Here is a 16255-nt window from a genome sequence, read left to right as displayed (position 1 = left end):
ACACTTTCCCCAGCACAAACTAAAGGTCCGCACAACTGTAAGGTCAAGAAATGCCTGAAGTGACCTATTCCATTGCAAGTACTGTCCTTTCTGTCCCCACGTGGTATGAAGGACTACACGGCTTACCTGGTGCATTGGAAAGATTACGACATAGCCAAGTACATAGCCAGCAGCTTGCCAACATCAGCACCGCCAAACCTCGTAGCGTGGTTCAGCTGGTTGTGGCGTTTTCCCCAGGGACCCCTAGTGTCATCACATCAACACAATGCGGAAGTGACTGACAGAATAGGGAATGTCTTGGTTGCTATTGTAACCTCTGTTCCCTGATGGCATCGTGTCCCTTCTGCCACAACACTGCCCGCTGAAATGGCTGAATTGTTGTAGGATTGAAAATAATCCAAGATATTTGACAACAAAAGACATTTGCTTTACTGTTTTCCACCCCCTCTTTCTACCACAAGGACCATTTGGAGTTCCCAAAGGCACAGGGGGGCTGATAGCGATCAAGGCCTGTAGGCCAAGATGTGTGTACTTTGGGGGTCTATGAATTGTCACACCTTTAGTACGGTGAGGGAAGTTGTAATTATCTGATTGGTTAGCTTGAATGTCTCACATTTGGGGTTTAGTCACATGGTCAGGGAAATTATAAAAGAAGATTGTAACTGTGGCTCTGTCTCCTTGATGCTCTGGCTCTGTTCTTATTCTCTGGGTCCCTTTCTTTGGGCTCTCTCTCTTTACCTCCTCTTTTCTCTTACTCTTTACACAGCTTGAACCCCTGCAGGAAATCCCTGCAGTCTTGGCTCCTCAGCACAAACCTGAATGAGTGGATGCAAGACACCTTTTATACCCACATGTACAGCGGGGTGGCATGCAAATTCCACTCACCAATTGGCATTTGCCTTTTCTGAGGTATCAGGTGTTTGGGGCTCCCAAGTACGACCCCTTAGAGTCATCACATCGACACAACGTCTCGTTCTTCAATCAGAGAATGAAGGTTACAACAGTTACCATGTTAATTGACTGGGCATTTGTCTACTTATATGTATTTATACTATATTTTGATATAAAATTCATAAGAAATCTTAAATAAAATTTATTTTTATATATTTTATTTTTCACCATTTAAATAAATTCATATAAATGTGAAATTTTATTTATAAATTTGAATTTTATTTGGATATATTTATATGTAAAAATTTGAAAAGAAGATACAAAAGAAAATGAACAGACAATATTTTATCTATCTTTTATTTATCTTTTAGAACCGACAGGGTTTCAGATCGGTCACATTTTTACTTCAGAAATCTTAGTCATCTGTCACAAAGCTCAATCAATATAGTTAAAAACCAGTAAGCATTTAATTCAATAAAGAAGGAAATCACACAAATAAGATTAAAGATCAAGACTTGCATAGGGAAGTTACATAGAAAATATAAAGAGGTTGATTTAATATATTTCCTTATCCAGGGCAATGTAGTCATAATCACAAGAGTGCTTGATGTCAAGTCTGAAAAAAATGTCACATGTAAACCAGAGAGGCCTGTGACGTGTACATGGCAAATTATAATGACCGGTGTGTGAATTGATGTGTAAATTCAGCCACTAAAGGTCATCTACGCTTTAGTATGTGTTACATCTTTACATGATTCCATAGTCAAATTAGTCTTCAGATAAACTGAGCAGTAACCAAAACACGGGAAACTTGTGTAAATTATGAACACTGTGTACACACTACAATAATGACACATTCTTAAAATGTACAAATGGCTCAATGGCTAAAATGTAGTTGGTATTAGTGATAGACAATGTAAACAGAACTTAACCATCATAGTCAGTCCTCATCAAACTTTCCCCTGCTAATAAAAATCAAACTTTTCCAGTAAACTGTCTGATTACCTCTGATTAGTACTTTGTAAAAAAAAAATTAAAAATAAAAAAAAAATTACATCTGACATATGGATATAACCCAGGTGTTTTTTATAGAGTTGAGGCTCGTTTCTTTTTGGAGAAGAACACCCTCCAGTTGTCCCAGTTGTTCCAGTCAAAGCCAACGGCTGGAGTACAAATTCCACCCGCACCACATTTGTATCCAGCAGGGCAGCAGTGTTTCATATCATCACAGCACTTCGCCTATAGAGAGAGCAATAACAAAGGAAAGAATAGAGTGAAGGAAAGTAGAAGAACAAGAATAGGAATTTGCCTTAGATAAACATTTACAGTTTGACTGCCATTTGAATTTACAGTAAAGTCAATAGTATTGAGATCTGTCTGCTCATTTCCATTCATATATTCAAAAGAAATTGTGCAGCTATTGTGAACTGGAGCTCTTAACCAACTGCATTCTTCAAATTTTGTTTATTTCTGTTTAGCACATGATGCAGACAGATGAGGAAGTGCTCATATAACCATAACCATAATTTACTTGCATAATAATGTAAGATTCTAAGGTATAGGTCACTCAAAAATGTAAATGCTGTCACCATTTATTTACCCTCATGTCGGTCAAAACCTTTACAACAAAAGAAGATAATCTGAAGAAATGTTTGTTTCTATATAAACAACATTGGATCCCACTGACATTCATTGTATGGACAAAGAAACATCTTTTTTCTAAATTATTCTTTTGTGTTCCACAGAAGAAAAAAAGTTTGGAGTGACATGAGGGTGAGTAAATGATGGCAGAAGTTTTCTTTTTTGGTTGAAATATCCCTTAAAGTAAACTACAGTAGTCAACATGTGAAGTGGATCAAAAAAATTCATCAAAGTTGTCCTAAGACAAGACTGGGTATTGTTCAATATTCATGTATAACTTTGATGAAAGGTTTTGATCCACTTCAAATGTTGACTACTGTAGTTTAAAACAGCTAAGTTCCTGCCTTATCTATCTATAAATCTATTTTTCTTACTACATTGACATTTATTATTTTTTTATTTCTGTGTTTTATGCTTAAATATATATATTTCTTTTTTTTTTACAACTATTTGCTAATAAGAAAATAAATCTGTTTCAAGATTTATTCTCTGAAAAAAGGTATTTTTATCTTCTCAAGTAAGACACAAGGGTGAGTAAACGATGACAACATGTTTGGGTTAACTATCAATTTAAAGTTTAATACTTTACCATAGAATACAGGCAACAGCCCCAGGAGTTCTGAGAGGTTGGACAACAGGTCTGACCATCTTGGCAACTATATCCATCACCACACTGAATGTCCTTTTCTGAGACACTCGGCTGTGGCTTTTGGACACCTATGTGGGCAAGTGGGACTCTTTCCACAAACAGCCAGGTGGTCTTTATGCAGGAGCGTTTACGCAAGTCACACTTGTAGCCTTTGGGACAGCAGTGCTCCTGGTCTTGGCAGCAAACAGCCTATGAGGTTATAAGAGGTTTATTAAATATATTAAACGTGAACAAATATTCTGTAGCCAGTCCACATACACATATTTTTACCTCAGGAAGAGGGCAGCAGCCCAATTCTCCTGTGGTTAGATGGCAGCAGGTCGAATCTTCAGAGCAACTCGATTGCTCGTCGCACTTCTTGGTGCCGAGATCCGAGTTTGGAGATAGTGAACTTTGAGCAGCAATTTTATTGTACCAGGGGATCACAACATCTCCCTTGATGCAAGACACACGGCTCACATCGCACTTATAGTGAGTCGGACAACAGTGTTCCCCATCTGTGCAACATACAGCCTGAAAAACAATGAGAAATAGATTCAAGATGAAAATATTGACCTTCACAACATTCTCCTTTAACAGAGTATTTGTTTTGAAATGGCAAAACAAATTGCATATACCACAGTTCAAAAGTTTGGGGTTGGTGAGAATATCTCTTATTCTCATTTAGTGCTGCATTTACTTGATACAAAAATATCCGTAAACACAGTAATATTGTGCTATCTTTTTTACAATTTAAATAAACTGATTTAATATATTTTAAAATATAATTTATTCCTGTGATGCAAAGCTGAATTTTCAGCATCATTACTCCAGTCTTCAGAGTCCTTCAGAAATCATTAACTTAATATGCTGATGATGTGCAGCTCAAGAAACATTTATTATTATCAATGTTGAAAATTGTTTTGCTGTCTAGTATTTTTGTGGAAACCATGACAATTTTTCAGGATTCCCTGATGTATAGATAGTTATAAAATACAGCATTTATTTGAAAGAAATATTTTCTAACATTATAAATGTCTTTACTGTCACTTTTGATCACTTTTGTTACTTGCTGAATATAAATATTGTTTTCTTTAAAAAAAAAAAAAAAATTATATATATATATATATATATATAGCCTATATATATATATATATATATATATATATATATATATATATATATATATATATATATATATATATATTCCTGACCCCAACATTTTAAACAGTTTTGTATTTAGTATCTATTTTCAAGTCAGTGAGAAGTGTGCATATCTGTTACAAGCACAAGGAAGTATCTTAAAATATACACATCGAAACAAAGGGCCCTCTTAACACTGTAGATGCAATGCCATGATTGTAAAAACCAGGTAAACAGGCTCCAAAGTTAGTAAAAAACAGGTAAACAGGCTCCAAAGTTAAACAACAACAGAACATGCAGAACAGCAGAACATGTTTAAGGATAATTTAGAAGATGTTTGGTAAGGGATAACGTGCATCCAGCCGGTGGTTCTCTCAAAATAACCCCCGACAGGATGATGAGGACCCCGACGCGAAGCTGGGAATAACATACCGCTGGATGGCGCTATTGACCAATCAGAATCAAGTATTCCACAGAGCCATAATAAGCACAAATAAACATCTCTATTTTGTATATGTCACACTCACATTAGGCAGAGGGCAACAGCCCCATTTGTTGGTTTTTACAATAAGACAGCAAGTGGTGTGATCTGGACAGGAAGTATGTGCATCACATGGAACCCTGATATACTTCCCCATTTCCTCTTTCACTTCTTTGTGCTGTCTCGGTTCCTCCTTATCTGAGGCTCGGATTATGTCTGACATAGGTACAGAGGTGGTGTTGCTATTACAGGTGAGTGTTACAATGTCACAAGTGGTGCCATGTGGACAGCAGTGGAATCTATCCATACAACACACAGCCTGCAGACAAAACAGCCTGACTTTTAGTTATTTTTATGATTAATTCATTATAATAATATGTGCACTATTAGTATTTGGTGTTGGGAAAATAAACTTAATTCAAGACACTACCTTTCAAAAGTTCAGTAAGGTCAGTAAGATTGTGGTTTTTGAAAGAAATTAATACTTTAATTCAGCAAGGATGAATTAAATTGATTAACAAACAAAAAAGCATTTATGTAACAAAAAAGATTTAGATTTCAAACAAATGATGTCCTTTTGAACTTTTGATCAAATAAAGCCAACCCTAGCGTAAGACAATTCTTTCAAAAATCTTACCGACCCCACACTTTAAAGTGGTAGAAAATTCTGTCTGAAAGTGTGAATTTCATATAATACTGAAAGGACTTATTTTACACAGTTTGATTTCTCAGATAAATGTTGCTGGGCATTTGAACATTCCTGTAAAACAGGGACTGAGGGATATCACTAAGAGCAATAAAATGCAAAGTTGAAAACAGAGTGTATATTTTCTCATTTGGTTACTCATGCAAGATTAGATTAGCATATTTCCTTTGAGATATACTGTACCTCAGGCAAAGGACAGCAAGCCCAGTCTCCGTCGACATTCTTACAGCAAGTGTTGGATTCAGGACAATTGTGACTAGAGTCGCAATTTACGTTCCCAGCTGACCTTTGACCTGCGACTCTAGGGCGAGTAGGCACTTTCTCCAGCCAGGGCGAAGAGCCTGAAGGGTCATCACATGACCCGGCAGCAACGTTACAAGTCTTACCATGAGGACAGCAGTGGATGAAGTCGTCACAACACACGGCCTACAGAGAAAATTTATGCACAACTTTAACTTTACCCAATACACATCTCTACATCAGGATTTGCTATATATCTCCGTCTCGCATTGGTCGAGACTCAAGCTACTTGTCAATGGGTGATTTACCTCTGGCAGAGGACAGCAGGCCCATCCTCCTTCTTTAGTCTTACAGCACGTCGTTCCATCTGGACAGCCCACGGTGTCATCACAGGGGACATCAGAATACACTGAAGACACTAAAAATGTGTAAAAAAACAGATTAAGAACGAGTATATCTGAGTATTCATGTGTCTGTGTGTGATGGATTCAGTGCTTTGAACTACCTTGAGTAACAGCCACATTCTGACTGCTGATTGGTCGGACGGGCACCTTCTCCAGCCAGGGTGAAGAGCCTGAAGGGTCATCACATGACCCGGCAGCAACATTACAAGTCTTACCATGAGGACAGCAGTGGATGAAGTCGTCACAACACACGGCCTACAGAGAAAATGAATGCACAACTTTAAATTAACCCAATAAACATCTCTACATCAGGATTTGCTATGCGAGATGTATTGGTCGAGACTCAAGCTACTTGTCAATGGGTGATTTACCTCTGGCAGAGGACAGCAGGCCCATCCTCCTTCTTTAGTCTTACAGCACGTGGTTCCGTCTGGACAGCCCACGGTGTCATCACAGGGAACATCAGAATTCACTGAAGACACTTAAAATTATAGAAACAGATTAAGAACGAGTATATCTGAGTATTCATGTGTCTGTGTGTGATGGATTCAGTGCTTTGAACTACCTTGAGTAACAGCCACATTCTGACTGCTGATTGGTCGGACGGGCACCTTCTCCAGCCAGGGTGAAGAGCCTGAAGGGTCATCACATGACCCGGCAGCAACGTTACAAGTCTTACCATGAGGACAGCAGTGGATGAAGTCGTCACAACACACGGCCTACAGAGAAAATGAATGCACAACTTTAAATTAACCCAATAAACATCTCTACATCAGGATTTGCTATGCGAGATGTATTGGTCGAGCCTCAAGCTACTTGTCAATGGGTGATTTACCTCTGGCAGAGGACAGCAGGCCCATCCTCCTTCTTTAGTCTTACAGCACGTGGTTCCATCTGGACAGCCCACGGTGTCATCACAGGGAACATCAGAGTCTGAATATGCAGAAAATGGACAGGTTTATGTTAAATGTGTACATGTGTGTTTGGTTTCAGTGCTTTGGAGTGTTTGTTGACCTACTTTGTGTGTCAATCACATTCTGACTGATGACTGGTTGGACGGGCACCTGCTCCACCCAGGGCACACCAGAACATGAAGGGTCATCACATGACCCGGCAGCAACGTTACATATCTTACCATGAGGACAGCAGTGGATGAAGTCGTTACAACACACGGCCTACAGAGAAAATGAAGGTGCTCCTATAACTCAGTACACAAAATATCAACATTTACAAAAAATAATTACCTTTTCATGGAGGTGGATGCCTACCATATCTAAAAACCATGGTATCTGCATGCTACTCAAAGGTATTACCATGGTCCATTACCAAAAAAAATGGTAATATATATGATGAACCCCTAGTAAGGGCCACCATCATAAAATATAAAAATATTTTCATGTAAAAAGTCCAATTTAAAAGGTTTAAAAAAACCTCTTAAGTATAATATTTTAAAAGCAAAAAGTGTTGTATTAAATGTATTACATTTACACTACTTTTCAAAAGTTTCAGGTCAGTAAGATTTCTTTGAAAGAAATTAATATTTTAATTAATGAGCAAGGATGGTACATCTTGATACAAAAGGTTTCCTTTTAAAATAAATCATGTTCTTTAAAATGTTCTATTCATCAAAGAATCCTAAAGATAGTATCACGTTTACACAAAAATATGTTATAATATATCAGCACAACCATTTTATTTTCTATTTTCATTTTTTTTTTCTTGAGCAGCAAATCATCATATTAGAATGATTTCTGAAGGATCATGTGACACTGAAAACTGGAGTAATGATGCTGAAAATCCAGCCTGTCATTATAGGAATAAATTGCATTTTAAAATATATTCAAATGGAGAATTATTATTTTAAATCGTAATAATATTTCTCAATATTACTAGTTGGTTTTTACTGTATTTTTGATTAAATAAATGCAGCCTTGGTGAGAAAAAGAGACTTCTTTAGAAAACATTACACACTTTTGAATGGTAGTATATATTGTCAAATTATTTTAATTATATCTAGAAAATATATTTACTTAAGTTGACAGCATATTTTTTATTTTTTATTACTACAGGAGTAATGTTAGATGTATAACATTTAAAATAAATAAGCTAAAAATGTTGTTTTTATTTTTAGAATCTACTTTTTTTTTTTCTGAAATTGTCTATGGACCCCCAAGCATCCCCAGTGCAAACCATCTCTGGCTCTGCAGTTATTGGAGAGATGATACGGCTGAGCTAATTGAGCACTGATTCTGCTGAAGTAATAGATCAGGTGAGGTGATTTACCTCTGGCAGAGGACAGCAGGCCCATCCTCCTTCTTTAGTTTTACAGCACGTGGTTCCGTCTGGACAGCCCGCAGTGTCATTACAGGGAACATCGGAATACACTGAAGACACTAGAAACGAGAGAATCAGTTTAAAGGGTCATTAACTGCATTTTTATTATTTTATAATGTTTCCTTGAGGTACACTTATAATGTTAGAATGATTTTTACATCAAAAATTGTCATAATGTATAAATATAAGGTCATTTTATACCCTGAATTTAGCCCTCTGATTTGAACGCTCTGTTTTAAGGGGCGTGTGTGCTGTGAGACTTCAGTGTAAACGCTCACTTCTGTGATTGGCTAACATCTTTGCATTTGAAATAAGTATTACATGTGGAACTCTCTTGAAATCTTTTACTACATTTTTACTATTACAGCTGTCGAGATTAACTAATCGTAAAAAGTGCTGATTATAGCATTATATTTAGATCTACTCCCGATGCATGAAAGGTTGCAGTGATGAGCATTAGCCAATGACATACATCTGTTGAGCTCATGAATGCAGTGATCTCATCATTGCTCAATTTCTGCCATCTCACGCATGCTGTCATCATAACTAACAGTGCAGACATGATGTAAATAAGAGATTCATTGTGCAGTGTAGACAGTGTCATTGATTATAATGGGAGTTTTGGCAAGAGTCCAGAACTCAGTCACTGATAAACTTGTGCTGTGTGACTGACAGCGTTAGCGATTGTAAAGGAAGCATTCTTTGATCGCTTCCTGTACATAATTTAATCACAATTTAAATAACAGATTATTTTCATGCTACTAAGAGGAACAATATGAAGTTGATCGTTTAGTTATTGGCTGGATATACTGACGCATAAACAGCAGTAAACGATTTTGAGACAAAGAACGTCTGACTGTACATGAATCATTACATATCAGAAATCAAAGATTAAGCATTAGAATTAACACGGTTACTTATATGTCGTGGCATTACTGTTGGGTCCATATCTTACAGTAAAAGTCTGTTTGCAAAACCGGCACTGAAATTGCGACTGATTTACCAAAGAATCCACAGTGAAATGTCCCAAACAAACAAATAATGCTCTACTTAGACATTCACATAGTTGAAAATAAATAACCATATTCCAAGCATTAGGATCCTTTGGAAGGTAATGTTATTTGTAGTCCAGTCATCTTTTACCTCTCTTCTCTTTTGCCAGTGGGCGGGCCTAAGATGTGTTGATGTAGAAGTAGGCATTGATCTGATTCTGCAGAGGCAGTATTTCGTCGCACTATTACATCATGATAAGATCTGAAATGAGTAGTCTCCGGTAGTGATGCGCGGGTCGTCTCATAACCCGCGGGCCCCGCGGGTAGCCCGCGGGTCGGGTTGGGGCGGGTAAAGAAATTGTCACTTTATTTGCGGGGCGGGTTGGGGCGGGTCATTAAAAACAAAATAAAATAAAAATCCATATATGTTGCATGCAATGTCCAGCCCATATTAAATATTTGGGAATATCAATCTAATCATATTTTTTTTGTAGGTTCTTTGATAACGCCGTAGCAATGCAACTTGCGTGATTTCCCCAAACCTTTGGCGTCACGTGACACAGCTCGCGCAAAGCAGCTCGCGCCAAGCAGCTCCCGCCGCCAGCCACAACAACAAAGACGGAGAAATAAAAGTGAAGATGGAAGATGAGGTGCGGGAGAAATTGAGGTCGGGATTTTACATAATTAAAAGAAAAAAAGGTGAATGATGAATTAGATGAATACAAATGCTGCTTTGTAAATATTGAAAATGTTTAAATCATTATCTTATTAATATGACCTGATTTATGGTTCATATTCAGAATCGCCTGTTATTGCCAGTTGGCGATGTTTCCAAGCACTTTCAGGCTGAAATAAAGGCTGTTTTCATTTACATTACAATGCCTAATATGTCTATTTAATGTTCGCGGGTGCGGGGCGGGGCGGGTTGTAAAAATAGATACAGTAGTGCGGGGCGGGCTGGGGCGGGCCAAATAATTTCATAAAAGCGGGACCCGCGGGTTGGAAAAAAAGCCGACCCGCGCATCACTAGTCTCCGGAGCTTGGTTTCAATAAAAGCAGTTTTTGGACTAAAGAGGAAGTTCTGAGTTCTGAAACTTTTTTTTATAGTACAATGACCTCTTATGTCAAAAGATCAAGGACTATTTGATTTCTCAATTCATGACCCCTTAAGAACAAATAAAATAGTGGTTTTATACTGTGTCTATGTGAGATGGATTCAGTGCTTTGAACTACCTTGAGTAACAGCCACATTCTGACTGCTGATTGGTCGGACGGGCACCTTCTCCAGCCAGGGTGAAGAGCCTGAAGGGTCATCACATGACCCGGCAGCAACGTTACAAGTCTTACCATGAGGACAGCAGTGGATGAAGTCGTCACAACACACGGCCTACAGAGAAAATGAATCCACAACTTTAACTTTACCCAATACACATCTCTACATCAGGATTTGCTCTGCGAGGCGGAGATGTATTGGTCGATCTACTTGTCAATGGGTGATTTACCTCTGGCAGAGGACAGCAGGCCCATCCTCCTTCTTTAGTCTTACAGCACGTGGTTCCATCTGGACAGCCCACGGTGTCATCACAGGGAACATCAGAATTCACTGATGACACTATAACTGAGAGAAACAGATTAAGAACGAGTATATCTGAGTATTCATGTGTCTGTGTGTGATGGATTCAGTGCTTTGAACTACCTTGAGTAACAGCCACATTCTGACTGCTGATTGGTCGGACGGGCACCTTCTCCAGCCAGGGTGAAGAGCCTGAAGGGTCATCACATGACCCGGCAGCAACGTTACAAGTCTTACCATGAGGACAGCAGTGGATGAAGTCGTCACAACACACGGCCTATAGAGAAAATTTATGCACAACTTTAACTTTACCCAATACACATCTCTACATCAGGATTTGCTATACATCTCCGTCTCGCATTGGTCGAGACTCAAGCTACTTGTCAATGGGTGATTTACCTCTGGCAGAGGACAGCAGGCCCATCCTCCTTCTTTAGTCTTACAGCACGTCGTTCCATCTGGACAGCCCACGGTGTCATCACAGGGAACATCAGAGTCTGAATATGCAGAAGGCAAAGGAAATGACAGAAACAGTTTGGGAAGTGTTATATTTTATGTGTACATATAATGAATGTATTGTCATCTACACATTTCCACATACTTTCTGGGAGTGCACCAGGCAATGTGCTCATTGGGTTTCCAGCATTAGTGTTTTGTCTGGTTGTAGTGACTTCAGCTTCAGCCCTAATTTCTGCAGCTTTTGAAGGAGAGCAAAGAAATTAAAATGCTGAATTATATCAGTGGAAGACTCCACTGGAAGTTATCAGAAAATGTATAAATCTCTGGGACAATGGCCTACGTTTGTGATCTTCCCATTCAGCCCTAAGGCGAGCAGGGAACTTGGCCCACATGGGCAGCTCCTGATTGGTGGAGGACATGCATTTATAGCCTTCAACATCACAAACACTATCCTCTGGGCAACAGTGGATTTTATCATCACAGCATACAGCCTAAAGGAAACGCATATGACAGAGAAAAGAATGCAAGTGAAAACTTGGGAATGGTCATTTTTTTCAACGATTCTTGTTCGATTCTTTGATTAATAGGAACAGGATAACAGGATGTATTTGAAATAAAAAAATTTTTTAACAATGTCTTTACCGTCACTTTTTCAATTTTAAGGTATTATATACATATTTATTTAAACATGTTTCTCCAACCGTGAAAAAAATTGCATGTCTGCACATATTACTGTATCGAAACTGTACCCATACCCTTGGTAAGGGGCAGCACGCCCATTGACCATCTTCTGTCTCACAACACGTGGTGTCCACAGGACACTCTAACTTCCCATCTCCGCAAAGAACAGTCTCAACTTGTTCTAAAACCAATCACATGACAAAAATGTAGTTAAAATACACAAAGATGATATACATTTATTTCCCATCCAAATTACAACATTTAATCTGTAAATGCTAAATATAATAATAACGTTAACTATATTAGCGTCCACACCAACTCATGATAACTTTCTGTTTATTATAAGCTGTACAATGCTCAGGCTTTGTGAAGCAGGATGGAAACTGATTGGCTGTCAATGTTTTTATTGTTCATCAGCTGGAAAAAATTGTTCTGAAAGTAATTCCAATGCTATTGTTCCTCATTATAGCTGTGGTGTGAACTTCCCTATTCTCATAGAATTAGAATGGTTATTAAGACTTCACAGTTATAGTTATCATTATAGTTATCGTTCTTGGTGTGAGCGGGCCTAAAAACAAGAATACATTTATGTGGGATAATGTATGTTTTAATCATTAAACTCTCTGGTCCACCTTCATTCCTTCACTCTCTTCAATACCTTTTTGTTTGACACATGAACTGCTGTCTGCACTACATTCATGGTCTTTTGGGCAGCAGTGTTTCCCGTCTGAGCACACAAGGCCCTGAAACCACCAAAACTATGGTCAGCATCACAGCCAAAAAAAAGTGAACCAATTCTTGCTCCATTTATACATTCATTTAGAATTCATTGGCTCTCAAATATTAATCCGTTCATATAGGTTTCTGTTTTAGCCACACCCAACCTTCTTTTGGGACAGGGTCCTGATGCAGGCCATTCATCATTTCATGGACGAGGACTCATATTCCTGAAAAAATACTTACTTGTGCTACAGGACAACATCCGTAAGATGAAGCCATCAGCAGACAGGAGAACTCAGCAGGACAGAAAGAGCCATCAGGGCAGGTGATGTCGTCTTCACTTACAGGTAATGAGGGGATCATTCTGAACGACTGAGGAACAAGAATTGTTAAGACATTACAAACAACTCTGAGTACTATTATTTCATCTCTTTATATAATTTCTCACTTTGGGAAAGTCTGTCTGTTTAGCCGGTCTCCTCTCCATCATTGGCAGTGTATGTGTGGCGTTTACACATGTGAAGTCCACAACACTGCACAGCATGCCTTCAGGACAGCAGTGCATGTGGTCCTCACAACACTCTCCCTACACATACACACAATTATACACATGCATGAGCGGATCATTTAAACACTTCAGTGAGCAATATAACACTGAAGCTGATCAGGTGACAGGCAACCTCCTGATTACGGCTTCATTTCTTTGAGTTCTTTGAATAGTAAAATCATCGAGTAAAATAGTGAAGTCATTTGCATGTTGATACTACACGAGTGCCTTATCATGACCTTTATAAAATAGGAGCTGACACTGTGGATGTGTCTAGTAAAGGGTGCTATTTAAGAATATCTCACAGAGCATAAAAAAATGAGTGACCGCAGAACACTTTGGCTTCCGTATCAATGTGCAATGAACTTCGTCTGGTCTAATCTGATCTGCTTTCTACATCATTTATCATATTTCTAGAAGAGTATCTGAAACTAATACTCTGAAATTAAACTGTCTTTTCCCCGGTTTCACAGACAAGGCTTAAGCCAGTCCCAGACTAAAACGCATGTTTGAGCTGTTGTAACTTAAAGCAACTTGCAGTGGCATATCTTAAAATATGTCAGTGCCATTGTTTTGTCTCAAGATGCACACCAGTAATGTTTTTTTTTTCTTTTTCTAAAGCACATTTATAAAAGCTACTTAAATGTCCTAATTGAACTAAGGCCTAATCATGGCTTAATCTAAGCACTGTCTGTGAAACCAGGCCTTTAAGTATCTGTCACTAGTTCAGCCTCTCACGTGATGGAATGGGCAGCAGCTGAGCTCTCCGGTGGGATCCTGGCAGAATGTCTGGCCTGCCTCACAGACTTCATTGTTGGGGTACTGCGAACAAGCAACCAGGGTCACCAGAGCGAGGCCTACTGTCAGTTTGAACATCTGGATGGAAAGAGAGAGAGTTCAAATGTTAAAACTAACAGATTTAAAACATGAAATGCGACTGATGCGTTTAAGTGGAAACAGTTTAAAAACGAGAAAAACTAGTTCACAGACCGCAACCCATCAGACCTTCACATCTCAGATGCAGGGTCACAAAATTTTTTTTTTTTTTTTGGGGATATACAGTTCACTGCATGCATGCTCTTGAATATATATAACAGTGCGTATGTAGTTTTAATTCTGGTATTGCTTCCTCTTTCACATCTAGATATTTTATGCTCGCCAGAGAATCTGTGCTGACCTCAGAAACAATAACTGAAACTGTAAGCATTATTAGAGAACGTTTTTCAAATCCAGCAAAAAGAAATTTGGATATGCAGTTGGTCAGTGTCTTTGTCTTATTGCTGACGGCACAGCAAGTAAACTTGTCAATTAAAATTAAATGTGCAGTTTTATTTCCTTTTCTAAACAAATGGAAATTCCCCTTGTTTGCCAAACCGGCAAAAATGAGGAACTGTGAATGTCGTATTTAACCTGTTGGTAAAAATTCGCACCTAGTTGCTTTTTACCCTCAACATAATGCTAAAATGAATAATCATTTTATTCAGAAACATCAACAAACATCTTCTGAAGTAAGCAAACGATAGAAAATGCTCTTTAATTCAACTTAACTTTTTATGTAGGCTAATGAACAGGTGGATTTGTAAACAGTTGAAAGTGGATGACCAGTCCGTGGATCCGTGGGGTCCAAGTTACCGATCTGTGAGTAGAGATAAATGTTTTATATAGTTAATAAATAAACAATTAAATTTACATTGAATTATCTTTTATTAGCCTACATAAATTAATATGAAATGATAATAATAGCTAATAATAATCAAATCTACTACAACTCTAAACAGACGATCGTGTAAGGGCAAGGAGTCTATCAAAGTTTAATTTATAACTTCGTGAGTCAATTCATAGTAAGAAAAAAAATTCATATAGCAACGAGTGACGTGTGATGCTGCTTTATGAAGCACAATGCGCAAAACACTTTTGAACGAAACTTGTACAATTCAGTTTAAATACACAAAGGACATCAAAGACGAATGAAAGATATGCAAGACCTACCGTGTCTCCTCGCAAAGCTCCCGCACGGAATAAAGAAATGTTTACCTCTTAAATAACTCAGACTTCTCAAGCTCCGCCTATTTTAGAGGACAGCCTTTGGTTAATGTAACTGTCAATTATTCACAGAGGCGTGTCATCCGTGTTTGATTATTCCAAGGAAATGTGCATTGCAAGATGATCAAGGATGAGCACAACACATGCAGTGAGTGTCAGTTCACCAAAAGCTAAGGTATGGCAGACCATGATGATGTCATCCAATCTTACTCCCTTGACATGACATGCTTCAGACAACCAGCACTTCAAAGCTCAAAAGTCTGAATATTATCCAATTTAAATGTTATTTTTAATATGATTACCAAAAACATTTTAGTTCATCCTACAAAGATTGTCCCCATTTGTAAAACTAAAAGGCGATTCAAAAACCATAGCCAATCAGAGCAGCGTGTGGGCGGGCTCTCGGGCAAGTGCACGACAGCACAGATTAATCTAGACTAGATGGCACTCACAAGGAAGTGGATAATTTTTATTTATTTATTTATTTTTATTGCATTCGAACATTAACATAACAGGCTAACATGAGTAAAACTATAAGACTTTCACAGACTGAGATATTAGCATTACATAGTGCTACATAATAATAATAAAAACAAACAAAAAACAACAATAAAATTAAAATACAAACTCTGTAGGGGGTTAAACAAAATCATACTGGCTAAACAAAATCAAATAATTTCCTAGCTTTATACATTCTCATACTTTTTAAGGCATCTGTATATAGGGCAAGCTCTTTTTTTAAATGTGCGAATAATGGAAGAGAAATGAACAT

General features: G+C 38.0%; 1 protein-coding gene across 6 annotated transcripts; it reads right to left on the bottom strand.

Annotated features, from left to right (window-relative positions):
- Positions 1-1156: 1156 nt before the first annotated feature.
- grna (granulin a) lies at positions 1157-15497 on the bottom strand. 6 transcript variants are annotated; one of them, XM_081363139.1, is made up of 25 exons: positions 15430-15453; positions 14989-15076; positions 14179-14316; positions 13342-13479; positions 13137-13265; positions 12832-12916; positions 12248-12354; positions 11833-11983; positions 11635-11730; positions 11433-11530; positions 11157-11310; positions 10963-11072; positions 10694-10847; positions 8418-8527; positions 7153-7309; positions 6970-7067; positions 6700-6853; positions 6506-6615; positions 6236-6389; positions 6039-6148; positions 5674-5916; positions 4831-5103; positions 3452-3694; positions 3122-3370; positions 1157-2130 (listed from the first exon to the last, which is right to left on the bottom strand). In XM_081363139.1, exons 3-25 carry the CDS (start codon positions 14314-14316, stop codon positions 1978-1980), a joined length of 3414 nt encoding a protein of 1137 aa, XP_081219265.1. In that variant the 5' UTR covers positions 14989-15076; positions 15430-15453; the 3' UTR covers positions 1157-1977. The 6 variants fall into 6 exon arrangements, with proteins under 6 accessions (XP_081219265.1, XP_081219264.1, XP_081219266.1 ...); XM_081363138.1 differs by having other exon boundaries at positions 10963-11078; positions 14179-14318; positions 14990-15076; positions 15430-15451; XM_081363140.1 differs by lacking the exon at positions 4831-5103 and having other exon boundaries at positions 10963-11078; positions 15430-15497.
- Between the last annotated feature and the right edge of the window lie 758 nt (positions 15498-16255).

This window comes from Scardinius erythrophthalmus, assembly GCF_964197995.2.
Source record: "Scardinius erythrophthalmus genome assembly, chromosome: 1".
Taxonomy (NCBI): Eukaryota; Metazoa; Chordata; class Actinopteri; order Cypriniformes; family Leuciscidae; genus Scardinius; species Scardinius erythrophthalmus.
Note: the sequence above shows the minus strand (reverse complement) of the source record. Positions and strands in the feature narration are given on the sequence as shown.